At 44.0% G+C, this 18,322-nt stretch overlaps 1 protein-coding gene across 7 annotated transcripts in view; it reads right to left on the bottom strand.

Annotated features, from left to right (window-relative positions):
• The window catches only part of LOC137423607 (SH3 domain-containing kinase-binding protein 1), a 245,006-nt gene extending 227,630 nt beyond the window's left edge, over nt 1–17,376 (bottom strand). For 6 of the 7 annotated variants that reach the window (XM_068110944.2, XM_068110946.2, XM_068110945.2 and 3 more), the window contains exon 1: nt 17,349–17,376. In XM_068110944.2, coding sequence (XP_067967045.2) covers nt 17,349–17,352 — 4 coding nt within the window. In that variant the 5' untranslated portion in view covers nt 17,353–17,376. Of the gene's footprint in view, nt 1–13,422; nt 13,472–17,348 lie in introns of those variants that run through there. The other variant, XM_078773996.1, reaches the window with a different exon arrangement.
• Nucleotides 17,377–18,322: the final 946 nt, after the last annotated feature.

The raw sequence follows: 18,322 nt of genomic DNA, 5'->3' as shown, positions 1-18,322 counted from the left end.
CAGTAAATCCACCAAGGAATGGCTGAAAAGAAAGAAGTGGAGGGTTCTGGAATGGCCAAGTCAAAGCCCGGACCTAAATCCCATCGAGATGTTGTGGGGGGATTTGAAACGAGCTGTGCATGCAAGAAACCCCTCAAACATCGCACAGCTGAAAGAATTCTGCATGGAGGAGTGGGCAAAAATTTCTCCCAGTGGATGTCAGAGACTGGTAGACAGTTATAAGAAATGCCGACTTGAGGTTGTTTCTGCCAAAGGGGGCAATACCACCTATTAGAGCCAAGGGTGTACTTACTTTTTCCACTTGCGAAATTTGCATTTATGTTTATTTAAATTATACAATGGACTACAAAATGTAAATGTTTCATGATATTTGTTATATTATATCACCTTTATCTATCAATATTGTTGAAATGAAGATGAAATAGCTGTATGTTGAAATATGTTGAAAACGTCAAAACTTTACATGGGGTGTACTTACTTTTTCATGTGACTGTTCATGATAAAGCAGGACTGTCTGTCCGTCCCCAAACTACTCGCTCATTTTTGGGGCTAGCCCCACCAAACTTTCTGTGGAACCTTTTGGGGTGCCAGTGGATGTCCTGAGGTGGGTGGGAGGTTTCATAAATTTCTCAATAAAATATGATTTTGAGTTTCCATCCATATGAAACTTCTCTCTCTGTCTCTGTCTCTGTCTCTGTCTCTCTCTCTCTCTCTCTCTCTCTCTCTCTCTGTCTCTCTCTCTCTCTCTCTCTCTCTGTGTCTCTCTCTCTGTCTCTCTCTCTGTCTCTGTCTCTCTGTCTCTCTGTCATTGTCTCTCTCTCTGTCTGTCTGTCTCTCTCTCTGTCTCTCTCTCTGTCTCTCTCTCTGTCTCTCTCTCTCTGTCTCTCTCTCTGTCTCTCTCTGTCTCTCTCTCTGTCTCTCTCTCTGTCTCCCTCTCTCTCTCTCTCTGTCTCTGTCTCTCTCCGTCTCTGCATGTAAACTCATTCATGGGTTCTTTGTTAGCAGTTTTGCCATTTACCGCATATGGAAACATTTGTTGGTTTGGTAATATCTCAATACAATTGAGATTTTGCGTTTCCACCCATACAACGCATATCTTTCTCCCAAAGATGGAAAACAAGACAAGGAATGCAGTCCATCAATAAGTTTTGCAGTGAATTAAATTGTCCATGTGTAGACACATAAGGAGGTTCGGCATTCACCATTTCCGCATTGTCTGTATCCGAGTATAGACTTTCCGCCAACATCACCATGTTCACTTGAGACTTTTTACTATTTTTCTGTAATAGCACAATCTCTCCTCCCCAGCTAACACCATCACCATCATACGTCATTGTTAGCACTTCATCATTAGCATTAAAGGTACATTGATTTTACACAGTACTACTCCCACAGTTTTGGGGCCAGCCACACCAAATTTTCTGTGCAGCTTTTGGGGTACCCACACGTGTCATAAAGTGGATGGGAGTTTTTATAAAATTTCTCAAAACATTTTTTCTTTCAGATTGTGGGCTCCCACCCGTGCGTAGTGTAGCATGGGTAATTGGGTACCCCGCTAGTCCTTCATATTCATCATTTGCTTTCCTATCCTGAAAATGCTGTTCCTACAATCATGTGTGTCCAAATGCTTTCCCCATTCTTCAAACTTTCTTTCTGGCTTTTTGTTACTTTCTCTCTTAGCCTCTTCCTTGCGCAATTATATACTGCTGCATCCTCTTCACTCTGACTCTTTCTGTACGCATTCTTCTTCTTAGCTATTGGTTTTTGTACCATGGCATTTCACAACCATGTTTCTCTTTCATGTTGCTGTTTACCCGTACCAATTCCACATGTTTCACGAGCGGCGCTTTTCCAAGCATCTCTCATTTCTCCCCAGTAATTTATCAATCCCATTTTAATCTACAGTATCTTTTTTATTTTTTTCAAATGTTCTCGAAACATCTCCCTAATCTTTTGGTCCTTCAGATTCATAACTTATATTTTTGGGTCGTTTTTCCTCTTCTTTGACTGGCTTTCAGTCAATTTTCAAGTCAGTGACAACTATCTTGTGTTGTCACACACTCCTCCCCAGGAATGACTAACATTAACTACTCCTTTCTTCTGACCCTTGGGTACGAACAATCAACCAAAAAAATCATTCTGGTTCTTACATTCACCACTTATATACATCACTAGCTGGGGTGTAGTGCTACCGCAGCACACTGGATCACCACTACGGTACCTCAATTCATCCAATGCCCACATTAAATTCATATATTCAATTCCAACCCAAAATTTGTCAACATAGTTAACGTCCATCATCTAATTATGCCAGATGGGACACCCAGTTTTACGTCCATCCGAAGGATGGCATACACATTACACATTGATGCCTCGCCCTGCCTGCAAGACATCAGGCTGGCAGTTTATATCTGGGACGGGATTCTAATCCAGGCTAGACAGCTCAGAAGCGTGTGTTCATACCTCTAGGCCCTAGAGGTCTAGGGAGTATAGGGCATCCTGCAAACCCCATGAGAAGCAAAGTGAAGCTGATATTTTGGGTGCTAATCCTTTGTTTGAGCAAAAGATGAAGGGCTAATACAGTACTTGAATCGTCGGCTTCCCTTTGCATCTCACGACAGTTATATGTCTTGGTCAACTTTCAGTTGGTAAAATCTATCGTTTGAACTGTCTGCCGATGCAGACCTACATCAGCTTTGATTGAGTATTTCATTACTCTATTTACGAGCAAAGCAAGTTTTGAGCACAGGTGCATGTGAAACTGGTGTTATAATGAGCCATGTTATGCTTGTTGTATGGGAACCTTGATTATCCCTGCTAGGACAGTGCATGCTTGGGAAAAAGGTTTTGCCTATCCTCACAAAGACATTGTGAGAAATACCAATTTAGCCAAGAGAAGGAAGAAGAAGATGAGTGCGTCACTTTTCAAAACTTTGGGACGTCTTTGATTCAACACTTTTGTGTGTATATACTGTACTGTATATTGTTGGAGCAAAATAAGCTAACGATCAATAGTTGTAAAAACAACCACTTGGAATAGTACAATCCAGCAAAACTGTGCCTAATGTGTCCTAGGCCTGTGTGAAAAGTCATGTGTAGCGGAAAAGATGGATGTCTATGGGATCTGTAAAAGCTGCGAAAACAGCAAAGCAAAAAACTTCCACCCCAAAGATGATACAAACTCCTGATTGCACAATTTAATGCACACTGCCCCTTTTGGGTGATGGTTCATCCTTGAAGCCGGTCAAAATCGCCGAGCTTCCCAAATAGTGGTGACACCATACATATGGGCTGGAGGAATTACTGGAACGCGTAGCGCTACATTCAAGGCTGTGAGTGAGGCAGCTGGACAGACGACCCAAAAATATCCCACATTACGCTTTCCCAAATAAGACAAGCTCTGCTGGATCTATTTTCCTGTTAACAAAGGTATATCCTGCTTTTCCAAAAAGTGTCTGTGGCGTCACTGCACCATATGTTGATCAATATGCCAACATTTCTAACTTTAACAAGCAGAGCTAGACAACGGATTCCGACAGTATGCGTGTGATCTCTGGTCATCTGGCATTGCATCTAAACATCTATTGCTCTCGGGATGGACAACTCTTGGTGATTTTATTGAAAATTAATCTCTTCTCTTCTCTCTATATTATAAAAGAAAGTTTTTGTTTGTTTGTCTGCGCAAGCTAATCTCCTGAACGGTGAAAGATAGGAGGAAACCTCCAATACAAAAAATGTCAGGACGGGCCCCGGGAAGGTTTTAGGCTCGGTGGCGAGGCCGGTCGAGGCCCACCTCGGTCGGGCTGGGCCCATTTCGTAATTAAAAGCTGAGCTGAATTATAGTAGTTATTCTTCTACGGCCACGAGTAAAAGCTGAATTATAGTAGTCAATCCTCTACGGCCGCGAGTAAAAGCTGAATTATCGTAGTCATTCTTCTATGGCCACGAGTAAAAGCTGAGTTATAGTAGTCAATCCTCTACGGCCGCGAGTAAAAGCTGAATTATAGTAGTAAATTCATTCAAAAAGAACCAAAAATGTCGGGTCAGGCCCCGGGAAGATTATAGGCTCGGTGGCGAGGCCGGCCGAGGTGCTGAGCCCATTTCGCAATTAAAAGCTGAGCTAAATTATAGTAGTCAATCTTCTACGGCCGCGAGTAAAAGCTGAATTATAGTAGTAAAGTCATTCAAAAAGAACCAAAAATGTCGGGACGGGTGCCGGGAAGGTTATAGGCTTCGTGGCGAGGCCGGTCGAGGCCGCATCGGCCGAGCTGGGCCCATTTCGTAATTAAAAGCTGAGCTGAATTATGGTAGTCATTCTTCTACGGCCACGTGTAAAAGCTGAATTATAGTAGTCAATCCTCTACGGCCGCGAGTAAAAGCTGAATTATAGTAGTAAATTCATTCAAAAAGAACCCGGGCAACGCCGGGTGCTTTCGGCTAGTCTTGTTATAAAACTTAGTTGTAAAGTTTCTGAAAAGGTGAGAACAGCATGTGCTTGAGACATGGGAGATCTCAACATGGAGCTCCGATATGTTGACTCTTAAAATTCACTCAACCTTTGAAAACCTGGGGGCTTTTGGTGAAGCCCGTCTACAGCATTCCCTTTCTGTATCTCAAGGATCTGTGTCACCCCTAGAATGGTTGAGATTACCAAACTACCAGACAAGTTACCAGATTACCAGAACTCAGTGGCATTGTGGTTAGAGCATCCACTGTGTCTGCTGTCAGCGAAGTGACTAGACGGGTTGAATGCTGGACGCCAGGTTGACAGGCACATCCATAGAGGCCGAGCCTAGTGCTAGACGTAACGCTGTAATGACATCCCAGATGTAACGCTTAAGCAATATTAAGCAGCAATTCTAACTTGAGATAATTTCCTGGCAATTTATGTGGAGGTAGACGTGTCTTGCCTTTGTGAGTCCATGATTGGTTGCAAAACGTCCCATGCTTTTCAAAGCCAATCAGAAACCACAAAGGCAAACCACAAATCAAGAAGTTCTGTCGCTCAAGCTTTTGGGTCTCACTATCTGACATGGTCTTTCTTGGGAAAACCACAGTTCCAAGCTGGCCTCCAAAGCCAGTCGCCGACTGGCCATCCTCCGTCGTGCGAAGTCCTTCCTTGGCACACCTGAGCTCCTCACCACATACAAGGCTTTCATCCGCAGCTCAATGGAATACTGTTCCCCCCTCTGGGCCGGTGCTCCTGCCTCACACCTAGCTCGGCTTCACGCTGTTGAAACCAAAGCTTTCAGAATCATTGGAATCTCCTACGTCATACGATGAAGCTAACTCCGAGGGCCTTTCACTCACTCACCGCATGCAGGTTGGTGGAATTTATGTCTTCTACCGACGCCTCTCCGACCTTGCTCCCCCAGCTCTCTCTGTGCTCTGTCCCCCATATATTCCTACAGGTCGCACAAGATCTGCCAGCAACCCTGTTATGGTTAAACTGCAAAAATCTAGGCTCTCTGCTCACCTTCACTCTTTCATTCCTCTTTTCTCCCGCCTCTGGAACAAACTCCCCCACTCCCTTCAATCCCACTCCTCCCTCCAGGTCTTTGAAACAGCTGTTCACCACCATCTCTTATCTTCCCCCATCCCAAACCTTGATCTTTTCTACCCCCGCTAATTTGCCCCAGATACACCTTTTTGAAATTCGAACTTCTTTCGTGGAAGCAAGCCGAGCTAGGTGTGAGGCAGGGGCGCTGGCCCAGAGGGGATAACAGTACTCCATTGAGCTGCAGATAAAAGCCTTGTATGTTGTGAGGAGCTCAGGTGTGCCAAGGAAGGACTTCGCACGATGGAGGATGCCCAGTCGGTGACTGCCTTTGTTGGCCAGATTGGAAATGTGGTTTTCCCAGGAAAGATCATTGCAGATATTGAGACCCAGAAGCTTGAGTGACAGAACTTCTTGGAGAGGATTGTTCAGACAGGAGATGGGAGGGTTGTCCAGTCGGTCTTTTCGGAGAGACATAGTAAGAGTGTGAGATTTGTCAGGATTGAAAGACATGTTCCACAGTCTGTGATTTTGTTCAGGTCTGCAGAGAGTGAGGAGGCTGCAGACTGCCGATCTAAGGGATGAGGAATGGAGCGGCAGAGAGTGGAGTCATCAGCAAAGAGATAGAGAGGATTTTCAAGACAGTCAGAGAGATCATTGATGAAGACCAGAAAAAGCACAGGGCCCAGAAGACTGCCTTGGGGAACTCCAGCCTGAACAGGAAGGGGAGATGAGAGAACCCCATTCAGGGCCACACGTTGACTACGACTCGAGAGGAAGTCCGCAAGCCATGCGTGGAGATTTCCATGGATACCATAGGAGGAGAGTTTGGTGAGCAGTGCGGGGTGCCAGACCGTATCGAAGGCATGTCATATGTCAAGGGAGACAGCTCTAATTTCCTATTTGGCATTGAGGACCTCCATCCATTGTTGAGGCAGCAGAAGCAGCATGTCCAGAGTAGAGTGACCTGGTCTGAAACCAAATTGATGATCAGAGATCAAGCCATTGGAGAAGAGGAAAGATTTGATATCCGAAGCAATGATGGATTCCATGACTTTGCTGATAATTGGGCGAAGGCTGATTGGTCTGTAGTTGCAAGGATCGGTTTTTGCACATTTTTTGTGTAAAGCGGTGATGTTGACTGATTTCCATGCTGATGGCAGATGACCTTGAGCAAAGAGAGATGGGTTTGGGACACAATATTTTGAGGCATACAGAGTTGAGGCATTCAGCTTTGTCACGTGCGGTATCAACTGTGTAGCCATTTGAGGTAAGGGAGGGGATGGAGGGGGAACAAACAAGAGAAACATATTTGACCAGATGCCACCAGGATTTGGAAGAGGGAGACAGGTTTGAGAGTTCATTCTTGAGTTTGGAGAGATAGTGCTTCCTGGCACTCCTGAGGGTAGACACACACTTGTTCCGAGCTTGGTGGAAGGAATTGAGATTGCCTTCAGTTGGATTAGCCTTCCAAGAGGCAAAGGCAAGTTGTTTCAGGGCAAATGCCTCACCACAAGATTCAGTGTACCATGGACGGGAGGAAGGGTATGACAACTGAAGACGAGATGGGATAAATCTGTGCATGAGAGAGAGCAATTTACTTTGGAAGAATTGCCAGGAAGAGTTGATGTCAGAGGCAGTAGAGATGGGAGACCAGTCCAGATGATTGATGGCTGCTTGAAGACCGTGCCAGTCGGTCTGAGTGAAATGCCAGACTTGTCGACGCTGAGGAGGCTCTCTCTCTTAGAATGGCCAGAGAGATATCCACTTTAACAAGCAAACAAGCACATGATCAGAATAACCGATTAGAGCAGAAGAAGAGCAGCAGACATTTGCAGGGAAGTTTGTCATAACCAAGTCTAGAAGAGAAGGTACACCATTGACGGAGATCTGGGTCGGGAAATTGACAGATTGCGTCAGTCCCAATGAGTCGCAGACGTCCTTTGCTGAGATACCATGGCTGGTGAGAGAGGAACCCACACCCAGCCAGCTGACATGATGACAGTTGAAGTCGCCACATATGAGGAAGAGAGAGTTGGGATGAGTGGATAGAAGTTGGTCCATGTTGTCAGACAGCGAAATGTAAATGGAGTCATCACTGTTCGGAGGACGGTACAGAACACATATGAACAAAATGTGGGAGCGGAGAGGAAGCTGTAACCAGAGGTACTCCTGGGGGTGGGGTGGAGAGAGGGTAGTGCAGGGAGAGTGAGGAAGAGAGTTTTTGATAAAGATAGCAACCCCACCAACGAGGCTCAGGTCTATCATACCGGAGGAGGGAGTAACCAGGAAGAGATATTAAGGAATCAGAAACATCTTGAAGGAGGAAAGTTTCTGTTGAGCAGATCAAGTCTGGATTGTCAGAAGCAACCTGTATGGAGAGATCAATCAGGTTTGAGCGAAGGCCTCAGATGTTTGAGGTCCATACCTTTAATGAAGAGGTAGGGGGAGCATTGGGTGCAGGACAGGGGAGGGGAGGGGTGGGGTCAGATGAAGGATGAGAGGGGGTGGTCGGGAGAGCTGTTGATAGTGTGGCAAAGATTGCAAAAGAGTTACAAGAAAGGGAGGATGAGGAGGACAAAAGGTTTGATGGTGATGGGATGAGGCACAGTGAGGGGTTGTTTGAGGGGGGGCAGAGGAAAGTAGAAGGTTGGACGAGGTGGAGGTATGAGATGGAAGTGAGACGAAGTGAGGCAGCTTTGAGGAGGAGGAGGGAGGGGGGAGAATTGTAGAAAGATGGTAGGGGGATAGTTTGCATAACATAGGGGGATAATTTGCATAACATAGGTAGGGGGAGGGAGATTTGAAGGGGAGGAGTTGGGGGGTAGTTTTGAATGGGAGGGGTTTGGGGGGAGTTTTGAAGGGGGGGGAGGAGGGGGGAGATTTGGAGGGGAGGGGTGAAGGGGGAGCATTGAAAGGGAGGGGGGAGGAGGGAGTTTAGGAGGGGAGGTGTGAGGAGGGAGTATAGAAAGTGGATGCTTCATGAAAAACGAATATTTATAACAAATTGGGTTTATTGTGATTTTCAAGTCAGAGATCCGTTTAAGAACGATGGAGGAGGGGTGGAATGCAGGTGAGTTTAGAGCATGCAGGGAGGAAGAATTGTAAGAGATTGAATATTTTTTTGAAGTGGAATGAATTGAAGAGGAAATTGAAAAAAGCCTTTTAAATAGGAAGAAAAACAGCGTGTTGTGATATACCACTGAATAAAACATTGCAGGGGAAAGTTTAAACATATTTAAATAATATTTAAACAAAAACGTGAAAAACAATCGCATTCTCACAAAATACCGACGGGGAGAGGAAGCCTGGAGGGACAACCACGTGTCACGTGAACACGGCAAAAGGTGGAAGACAAGGAGATGAAGGGGGAGGGGCGAGACAGCCCACATGGAGAGAAGCATGTGGAGAGAAGCACGTGGAGAGAAGCATGTGGAGAGAAACACGTGCAGAGAAGCACGTGGAGAGAAACACGTGGAGAGAAACACGTGGAGAGAAGCACGTGGAGAGAAGCACGTGGAGAGAAGCACGTGGAGAGAAGCACGTGGCGAGAAGCACGTGGAGAGAAACACGTGGAGAGAAGCAGGTGGAGAGAAGCACGTGGAGAGAAGCACGTGGAGAGAAGCACGTGGAGAGAAGCACGTGGAGAGAAGCACGTGGAGAGAAGCACGTGGAGAGCAGAACGTGAAGAGAAGCACGTGGAGAGAAACACGTGGAGAGAAGAACGTGGAGAGAAGCACGTGGAGAGAAGCACGTGGAGAGAAGCACGTGGAGAGAAGCACGTGAAGAGAAGAACGTGGAGAGAAGAACATGGAGAGAAGAACATGGAGAGAAGAACATGGAGAGAAGAACGTGGAGAGAAGCACACGACAGAAGCACATGTGGAGAAAAGGAAACAAATGTTTTTTTTTGTTTGTTTTTTCCTTTTTGGAACATTTAAAACACTCTTAAAAACAACGATGAACCGTGTGATTGGGGAACACACATTTAATGTGCTAGTATGGAAAGATTAACTCAACACCTCTCATCCATGTCAGCCTCTGCCACAGTTATATCAGAACGAGCAGATTCGTCACACGACATGGTCACGGATTGTTTAACACCAAATTGGAGCCATTCAAAAATTACGTAATGCTATTTTTTTAGTAATTTGCATAACATAGCGCTTGATTACTGTGTGTTAACTGACGTGCCAATTGAGAAACACGCATTTAAAGCACTCTTTAAAGAAGAACAGCACGATTGAGAAACACACATTTAATGTGCTATTAAATGATTAAGACGACACCTCTCACCTCTCATCACGAGTGTATTTGTAAACATACACATAATTGACTCACATGAAGATAAAGTTGAATGGTGCCACCACTCTGTATCTGCCACTGGAGTGCATCCAATATCATATCATATATATAATTTATCATCGAAAATCGAAGGGGGAGATGCACAACCACTGCACCCTCCCCCCTCCTGAATCTGCCTATACAGTAAAATGTATTCATAATTTAATAAATCAATAATCTACTCCATATAATAACTACAACTGGCTTTAGGGGCAACACTATTGGATTTTGCAATTAATTACTCCACCAATGCCAATGATTTTGTTTCAACAAGGAAACTTCATTCTGTGTCTTGATTCTTCAGAGGCATATCCACCTGTAATGAAGGCACTGGCTCCCTCCAACAATAACTCACTCTTGGTGATAGAACCTGACGCAGGTTTCATTGCAATTGCAATATAGGACGATGTCGCGGGCAATCCCTTTCACGGGAAGCCTCAACTCATTCACGACCAATATCAAAAAAGTGCGCTCGCAGCCTCGATGCGATTTACGGCTGTATCTCCATCATGGGCGGTCTCTTCCTCCTCTTGCCGACTTTTTATTTTTCCTCCACAAACATTTCTTTTTACCTTTTACGAAAGTCATCTCCATTTCAAACAAAAATCTTAACAACAATATTACCTGAAACAAAAATCCTAACAGTATATAATAACAACACAGGCGGAAGTGACGGATCCGTAACAATATAAACACAGCTATACAAACACACATACACAGATACATTATGTACTTGTAAGTACTTGTAAAAGCTATTTTCTATTTGAAATTATAACCTTAACCGATAAGCAATTGACTGGTTTTCCAACTGCCCAGATCATCAGCTGCGCACCGTTTTTCATCGAGGTTTCGATCCTTTCAGCCCAGAACCTCTCCAAACAGCGGGTCCACAACCCTGGCCGCAGGTCCACATCAGTAGCTTACTTAACATCAATGGACCCACAACCTCAAAGTTGTGTCCAGACAGTCAGTCAACACAGCAATGCAATATCCTTATTGAAACGTATTTAATTACTAATTATATTTAAAGTATTACCACAAACTAGTAACTTAAATCATATATCACTTTATATGATAATATATTAAGCAGTAAACACTTTAGAAACTCTAACACAAAGTTAGAGCTATTGTTATTACTCCATCACACTACCGTATGTATGTATGTATGTATGTATGTATGTATGTATATATATATATACATATATATATACATATATGAGGTAAAAAATGGTGGTTGTACTCAGTGTGCACGGGAAGGTTTTAGTTGATAAAAAAAAAACATAACCCTGGGGGGTTCACAGTGCACACCTATTCTCTATGTAAATATGTATTGTATAGTGGTTGTTTCAGGTGAGAGGGAGAATTATAATCAAATGAAAGACCAAATACTACATTGGACTCATCAGGAAGAACCCGAATAAGCAAAGAGTAAAGATGGAGTCATCAGGAGGAACCAGGATTACTGGATAAGATTCGGGTTTCAACTACGAGTACTACCCCTCTACCCCAAACCCATCTAGGCACAGACAAGTGAGCCTGACAATTTTTTTTTGTAAGAATTCACTTCTTTGCAGACAGATAGACAATGAAAGAGAGACATTTCCAACTTTGATCTTTTTTACCCCCATTAAAATACCCCAAATCCGCCTCTTTAAATCCCCAACTTCTTTTCTGAAATTCCTAGAAGTGTTCATTGACTTTATACCTTGTACCCCTCCCTCCTCCCCCAGCCCTTCCCCTTCCACAGATCTACCGACGTCCCTGTTCTCTTCTGTTGTTGTGCTTGTGTGCTTCCCTCTCTCCCCATTTTGTCTCCCGCTCCCTTCATTGCACGTTGTATGTGTCTGTGCATGTTTTCATGTTCAATGTGTTAGCTCTTATACAAGCCCAGATAGATTCTGTATACAAAAAAAATATTTGAGACTGAAAGAGATAAAAATGAACAAAAAGAAAATAAAAAGCAAGAATTAGATAAATAAAGAGAGATGTGAAAAAGTAGAAAAGTGTGAAAGACTGAAGAGAGATGTGAAAGAGAAAAGAACAAAGATCAAGGATATCGGGAAGAACACGGATAGACAAATTTTGGCAGTCACTCCCCGAGGCCCAAATGCAGCAACAGGTATAAAAATACCAGCGGTCCGTATAAGCTACCATGACAATATATTTTATAATAAGTCAACATAATACACATAAATTATCTGCATGAAAACCATAGACATCATAGCGATGGGGGAATCATACTGTTTGTGCGAGTTGACAACTGGTAGTTGCTCTCAGAGTGTGCAGGTCAGCTTTTGGGGCATTGGGCGGGAAAGAAAATTCATACTCCCTGAAGTGGGAACATTACGAGAACTGAACTGCTGGATAGAATGAGTTGAAAACTGTTGCTTTTACTCACTGGGTGTACGGGAGAATTTTCGGTGATGAAAATTAAATTATTAGGGGGTTCAAGTTGGTTGGGGACCCTATTTCTCTCTATGAAATGTGTATCGTACAGCGCCACCTGGTGCAAGCCAGTATAAGTCATAGACCTCATAATAAAATATGCCATTGACCTTATAAAAATGGGGGGGGGGGGGGGGGGGGAGTGTGGGGAATTATCCCGTTTGTTTGTGAGGACAGCTTCTTTGCTAGTAATATTGATGGATGATTAAAACCCACGTCCATTCACTTCTGCCGCAACATCGAACATCCAGATTGGCTTGTGTGAACTGGGAGCATCCAAAAAGTCGTGATCATCATAGAGATAGGAACATGAAATTCAACAAAATAAAAAATTAAATAAAGATTTGTTAATAAATGGGTGTGAAATTTTGCATTCGCATGTCCATCAACATCATGAGTTAATTGGAAGCTCAAATTCGACACTGGTCAACTCAAATGTACTAGTAAAATAATACAAGTGAATGGATATGGAAGCAACACACCCAACTTTATAAAATGGATAAATAAATAAGAAAAAAAAAAAAACTTTATTAAAAAAAATATATATATAATTAAATGTTTCAAAAATAAATAAATAAATAAAACTATAAAATGGATTTTTTTAAACTACTACTAAAAATCTTTATAAAATTAAACGTTTTTTAAAATAAATAAATAAATAAATAAAACTTTATAAGATGGAAGCAACACACCCAACTTTATAAAATGGATAAATAAATAAAAAAACTATTTAAAAAAAATATCTGAAATTAAATGTTTCAAAAATAAATAAATAAAACTATAAAATGGATTTTTTTAAACTACTACTAAAAATCTTTATAAAATTAAACGTTTTTTTAAAAATAAATAAATTAATAAAACTTTATAAGATGGAAGCAACACACCCAACTTTATAAAATAGATTTTAAAAAATTTTAAAAAACTTTAAAAATATATATACAATTAAACGTTTAAAAAAAATTAATACATAAATAAAACTTTATAAGATGGAAGCAACACACCCAACTTTATGCCAAAATCATGTGTATTACAGGTGCCAAAATCAAACATGAATTTGTTAAAGAGCAATAAATCCTATTAGTGCAGAAAATGTAAAATGTAAAAACACAATGCAACTATTATCAAAAAAATACATACTTTGGATGAGCCTTCACCATCGTTGCCCTTCATGCGTTTTGTACTAACACTACGTTGTTCAGTAATGCGGGCAAAACAAGATACAGTACGATGAGTACACTTAAATAATAACAACAGGCATTTAACGGTTGAGCCACATTTTACAAACACATTTACTCTTTGCTTCTGTATAACATTTCCTGCAAAACTATTATCAGCACAGAAAACGCAGGATGTTTGGGACAATTTGATTTGCTTCAAGGCACTTTAAAATCCCGGCCAGAAACCTTGCCGGGTTGATAAAACCAGAAAAAGAAGTGAACAAGTGAAATGGTGAGAGCAATGCTTGGTTAGCACATAGACAGCCGGCAAGCTTCCTGTTGTTCAACATTTCAAAACACTGCACAGTATGTGTCTGTGGGAAGTAAAGTCTGAGAACATAACGGACTCAAAATCTGAAAGGACACATGAACGATTTCAAAACCCAAACTATGACAGTGGCATTTCAATGGTAAAATGAGTACTGTAGTACCATGAGTAAGGAGGGTGCGAAAACTCCAACCGTGCCAACTGAGCAGGCAGGGACTTTAGCAAAATGTGGGACGTGCAGGCGAGCCAGGGTAGGCGAGGCCATGCACTGAAAGGAACCACCCTGACCCAGGCCACGCTCCGGAGAAAACGACCCAAAGCCAGGCCACACGTGGGAAGGAACGACCCGGACACACGGCAACGCGTCGGGAGGAATGACCAGGACCCAGGCAACACACGGGCAGGAAGACCCAGACCCAGGTAACACATGGGAATGAATGACCAAGACCCAGACAACACATGGGAAAGAATGAACTCGACCCAGGAAACATGCTGGAAGGAACAACCCGGAGCCAGGCAACACGTCGGGAAGAATGACCAGGACGCAGGCAACACACGGGCAGGAAGACCCAGACCCAGGTAACACACGGGAATGAATGACCAGGACCCAGACAACACATGGGAAAGAATGAACTGGACCCAGGAAACATGCTGGAAGGAACAACCCGGAGCCAGGCAACACGCGAGAAGGAACAACCCAGACTCAGGAAACACACGGGAAAGGAACAATCCGGATCCAGGCAACAGGCGGGAAGGAACAACCCGGATCCAGGCAAAGGCGGGAAGGAACGACCCATAGCCAGGCCACACGTGGGAAGGAAAGACACGGACACATGGCAATGCGTCGGGAGGAATGACCAGGACCCAGGCAACACAAGGGAAGGAAGACTCAAAGCCAGACCACACGTGGGAAGGAACGACCCGGACACACGGCAACGCGTCGGGAGGAATGACCAGGACCCAGGCAACACACGGGCAGGAAGACCCAGACCCAGGCAACACACGGAAATGAACGACCAGGACCCAAGCAACACACGGGAATGAATGACCAGGACCCAGACAACACATGGGAAAGAATGAACTGGACCCAGGAAACATGCTGGAAGGAACAACCCGGATCCAGGCAACAGACGGGAAGGAACGACCCGGAGCCAGGCAACACGTGAGAAGGAACAACCCACTCAGGAAACACACGGGAAAGGAACAATCCGGACCTACAGTCGTGGCCAAAAATATTGGCACCCTTGCACTTTTTTCAAATAATGCACCGTGTCTTCCAGAAAATTGTTGAAATTAAAAAATCATCTGGTATCCACATATGTATGGAAGAAAACAAAAAAATAGCTGAGACAATTACTAAATCTTAGCTTATTCTGCACAGAAATCCTGAAATGTCCCGGACAATATTATTGGCACCTTTCAGAAGTTGTTAGAAATAATTACATTTCAAGCAGGTGATTTTCCTTTACATTGGAATTGAACTCACCTGTGGTGAGTTGCAGGTGCCTGCAATATAAAAATCACTCATTCAACTAGTTTGAATGGAGAAAAGGAGTCATTCTGCTGTTTTGTGTCACTGTGTGTACAGCAATGAGCATGGAGAAAAGAAAGAAAACCAGAGAATTGTCTGAGGAAGTCAGACAAGATTGTAGCCAAGCATGGACAATCTCAAGGCTACAAATCCACCATCTCCAAATCCACCTGTGTCCACCGCACGCAATGTTATCAGGAAGTTTAAGGCCCATGGCACTGTAGCCAACCTCCCTGGACGTGGCCGCAAGAAAAAACTTGTTTGAGGATTACAGCGAAGGATTGTTCGAACAGTGGAAAAAGCACCTCAATCAACTGCCAAACAGATTCAAGGTGACCTTCAGACACAAGGTATGATAGTTTCAACTCGCACCATCCGTCGCAAACTAAATGAATGGGGATTCTATGGTAGGAGACCTAGGAGGACCGCACTGTTAAGAAAGCCCAACAGGAGTTTGTCAAAATACACCTGAACAAGCCAAAACCCTTCTGGGAGAATGTCCTGTGGACAGATGAGACAAAAGTAGAGCTTTTTGGTAAAGCACATCATCTCTATGTTTGCGCTTGACTGCAGTTATTTTGTCCAAAGGTACCAAATATTAAGTCTAGGGTGTCAATAATTTTGTCAATGCCATTTATTTTTCTTTTCTAATTTAAAAGGATATATTAAGTTCTGAATCAAAAATAAAGGTTCTGTAATGTTAACAGTGAAATAAAGAATTGTGGAGACCCAAATACTTTTGTCAATTTCAACTTATTTTTTGGAGAAAATTGTGAGTTATTTGAAAAAAGTGCAAGGGTGCCAATATCTTTGGCCACGACTGTAGACAACAAGTGGAAAGGAACAATCCGGACCTAGACAACAAGCGGAAAGGAACGTTCCGGAGTGAGACCACACAGAGGAAACAATGACAGGGAGACATGCCACACAGGGGGAAGAATGACCGGGGGCCAGGCCACACGCTGAGAGGAACGACTCAGATTCCAGCTATAGCCTGGGTGATTAGAAGACCAGGAGCTCAGCCAAATATAGCGAGGAACGACCAGGACCAAAGCCACATGCAGGAGATGGGGAGGGAGAGGGGTGACCGGAACCTGTGCCACACCTTTGAGGCGAAGATGGGAAAGGGTGAGGAGTATGGCAAATATGTCTGCCACATGCTGAAGGGGTGAGGGTCTTTGACCTAGAACCCTTCCACATGTGAGGGGTATTACTGACCTGGAACTCAGCCAACTTTAGGTGGGGGGGGGGGGGGGGGTGTTGAGGATAACAAGTTTATCGGAAACACGAGGGTGGACATGGCCAGAACCTGGGCCAAAAAATGGGAAGAACGGCAAGGACCTCGGTCACGAAGGGATGGGTAGGGAGGAGCAGGTTGCACGTCAGGCATTCGCAGAGTCTGGGGTACAACTACACGCAACCACGGGCGCACACGAGAGGGTGGTGGACCCAGATATCAGTGTCGGGGGTACAACTCGAACCACAGCCACATGCGAGAGGGTGGTGGACCCGGACATCAGAGTCGGGGCTACAAGTAGAACCACAGCCACATGTGAGGGGTGGTGGACCCCGACATCAGAGTCGAGGGTACAACTCCAACTACAGCCACATGTGAGGGGTGGTGGACCCCGACATCGGCCACACACGGGGTAGAGTATAGACCAGCAGCTGGACGACCCTCAAAAGGGAAGGGCCAGAACCTCCTCTACAAATGGGAAAAACGGTCAGAACCTCGGCCCCACAACGGGGGGATAGTGGAGGAGGGGGGGGGGGCATTCTATATGTGGTTGATGAGGTGCCAGTTGTTTCGCGTCACGTCCTCTTTCCCAGGTTATCAAATGTGGTTCCGTTAACACACAAACTATTCGGCATTTCCTCGAACGTTCACCATATCTATCCACGAACACATCATCACTCGACGCGATTTCACGTTGCGCAAACGAACACACACCGTGTGACGGAATGCGCTAAACAAACAACGTTCGAGTACAACAAGCGGGAACATAAAGGGCGCCATGAGGGAAAGGTTAACATAAAACGGACTCACCCATGGTTTGTGGGACCACAGCCAGTACGAATCGGGGGGGGCGGGAGGGGGGCCGATGGGGGCGGTGATGGAGACGAGGAACGGGGGAGGGACGACGACAAATAATCCCAATTAAATTATACTTGGACAATGGCTAGCGATGAGGAACAAGAGGATGAATCGACGATGGGCAAGGTAATGGGCGAATGGAAATCGAGGACAAACGTTGCACAAATATTTTTTTAAATCGAAGACAAAAGGAGCTTTTAAAAACGACCCCTAAATATTACATCAATTATCTCACAAACGACGAAAGGTTAAAAGATAAACGAAGTACGTGAGGTAATCGTACAGTGAATATAAGAAAACTGTAAATGAATGAGGGGCGTAGCTTAAAGGAGGGGGAGGGGCTAAGAGGGATGGGCGGAGAGAAGGAGCGAAGGATGCAACGAAGTGGAAGCAGATGGGCCAGGGAAGGGACTGATAAGGTGAAAATGGATGACGTGAAGGCCGAAGGGGAAATGGAGGATAATATATATGATGAGAGATGCAGGATGGTTTAGAAATGCAGGATGAGATGGAGGTTAATGTTTTAAATGGTGCTGTAATCACTACTTTAGTTTATCATAGGTGGATTTAAGGAAAGGAGGTGAGGAGGATGTGAGACGAGGGTAGTAGAGTGCAAGGGTGGGGAAGTCAGTGGGAGTTTTTCTGGAGCCACAGATGGCAGACCACGTGACACGTATGACAGACATGTTGAAGTCACATTTTGAGGAAGAAGTTAAAAAATGTCAAACAAGACATGGTATAAATAACAATTTAATATGTGTGCTTTGAAAATAAACAAAATCGCTCAAAAAGGATGCTCTGGATTTGATCAATCATGAAGAATAACCTTGAAGTTGTGTCCTGGAGTATCTTTAATATAATAGAGCAAACGTATATGGTTATATATGTTTGTCTGTATGTTTATATGTGACCAAAACGTCTTCTTC

This window comes from Myxine glutinosa, chromosome 3 (assembly GCF_964187855.1).
Source record: "Myxine glutinosa chromosome 3, kmMyxGlut1.1, whole genome shotgun sequence".
NCBI classification, from domain to species: Eukaryota; Metazoa; Chordata; class Myxini; order Myxiniformes; family Myxinidae; genus Myxine; species Myxine glutinosa.
This window is presented reverse-complemented; position numbering and strand designations above follow the sequence as displayed.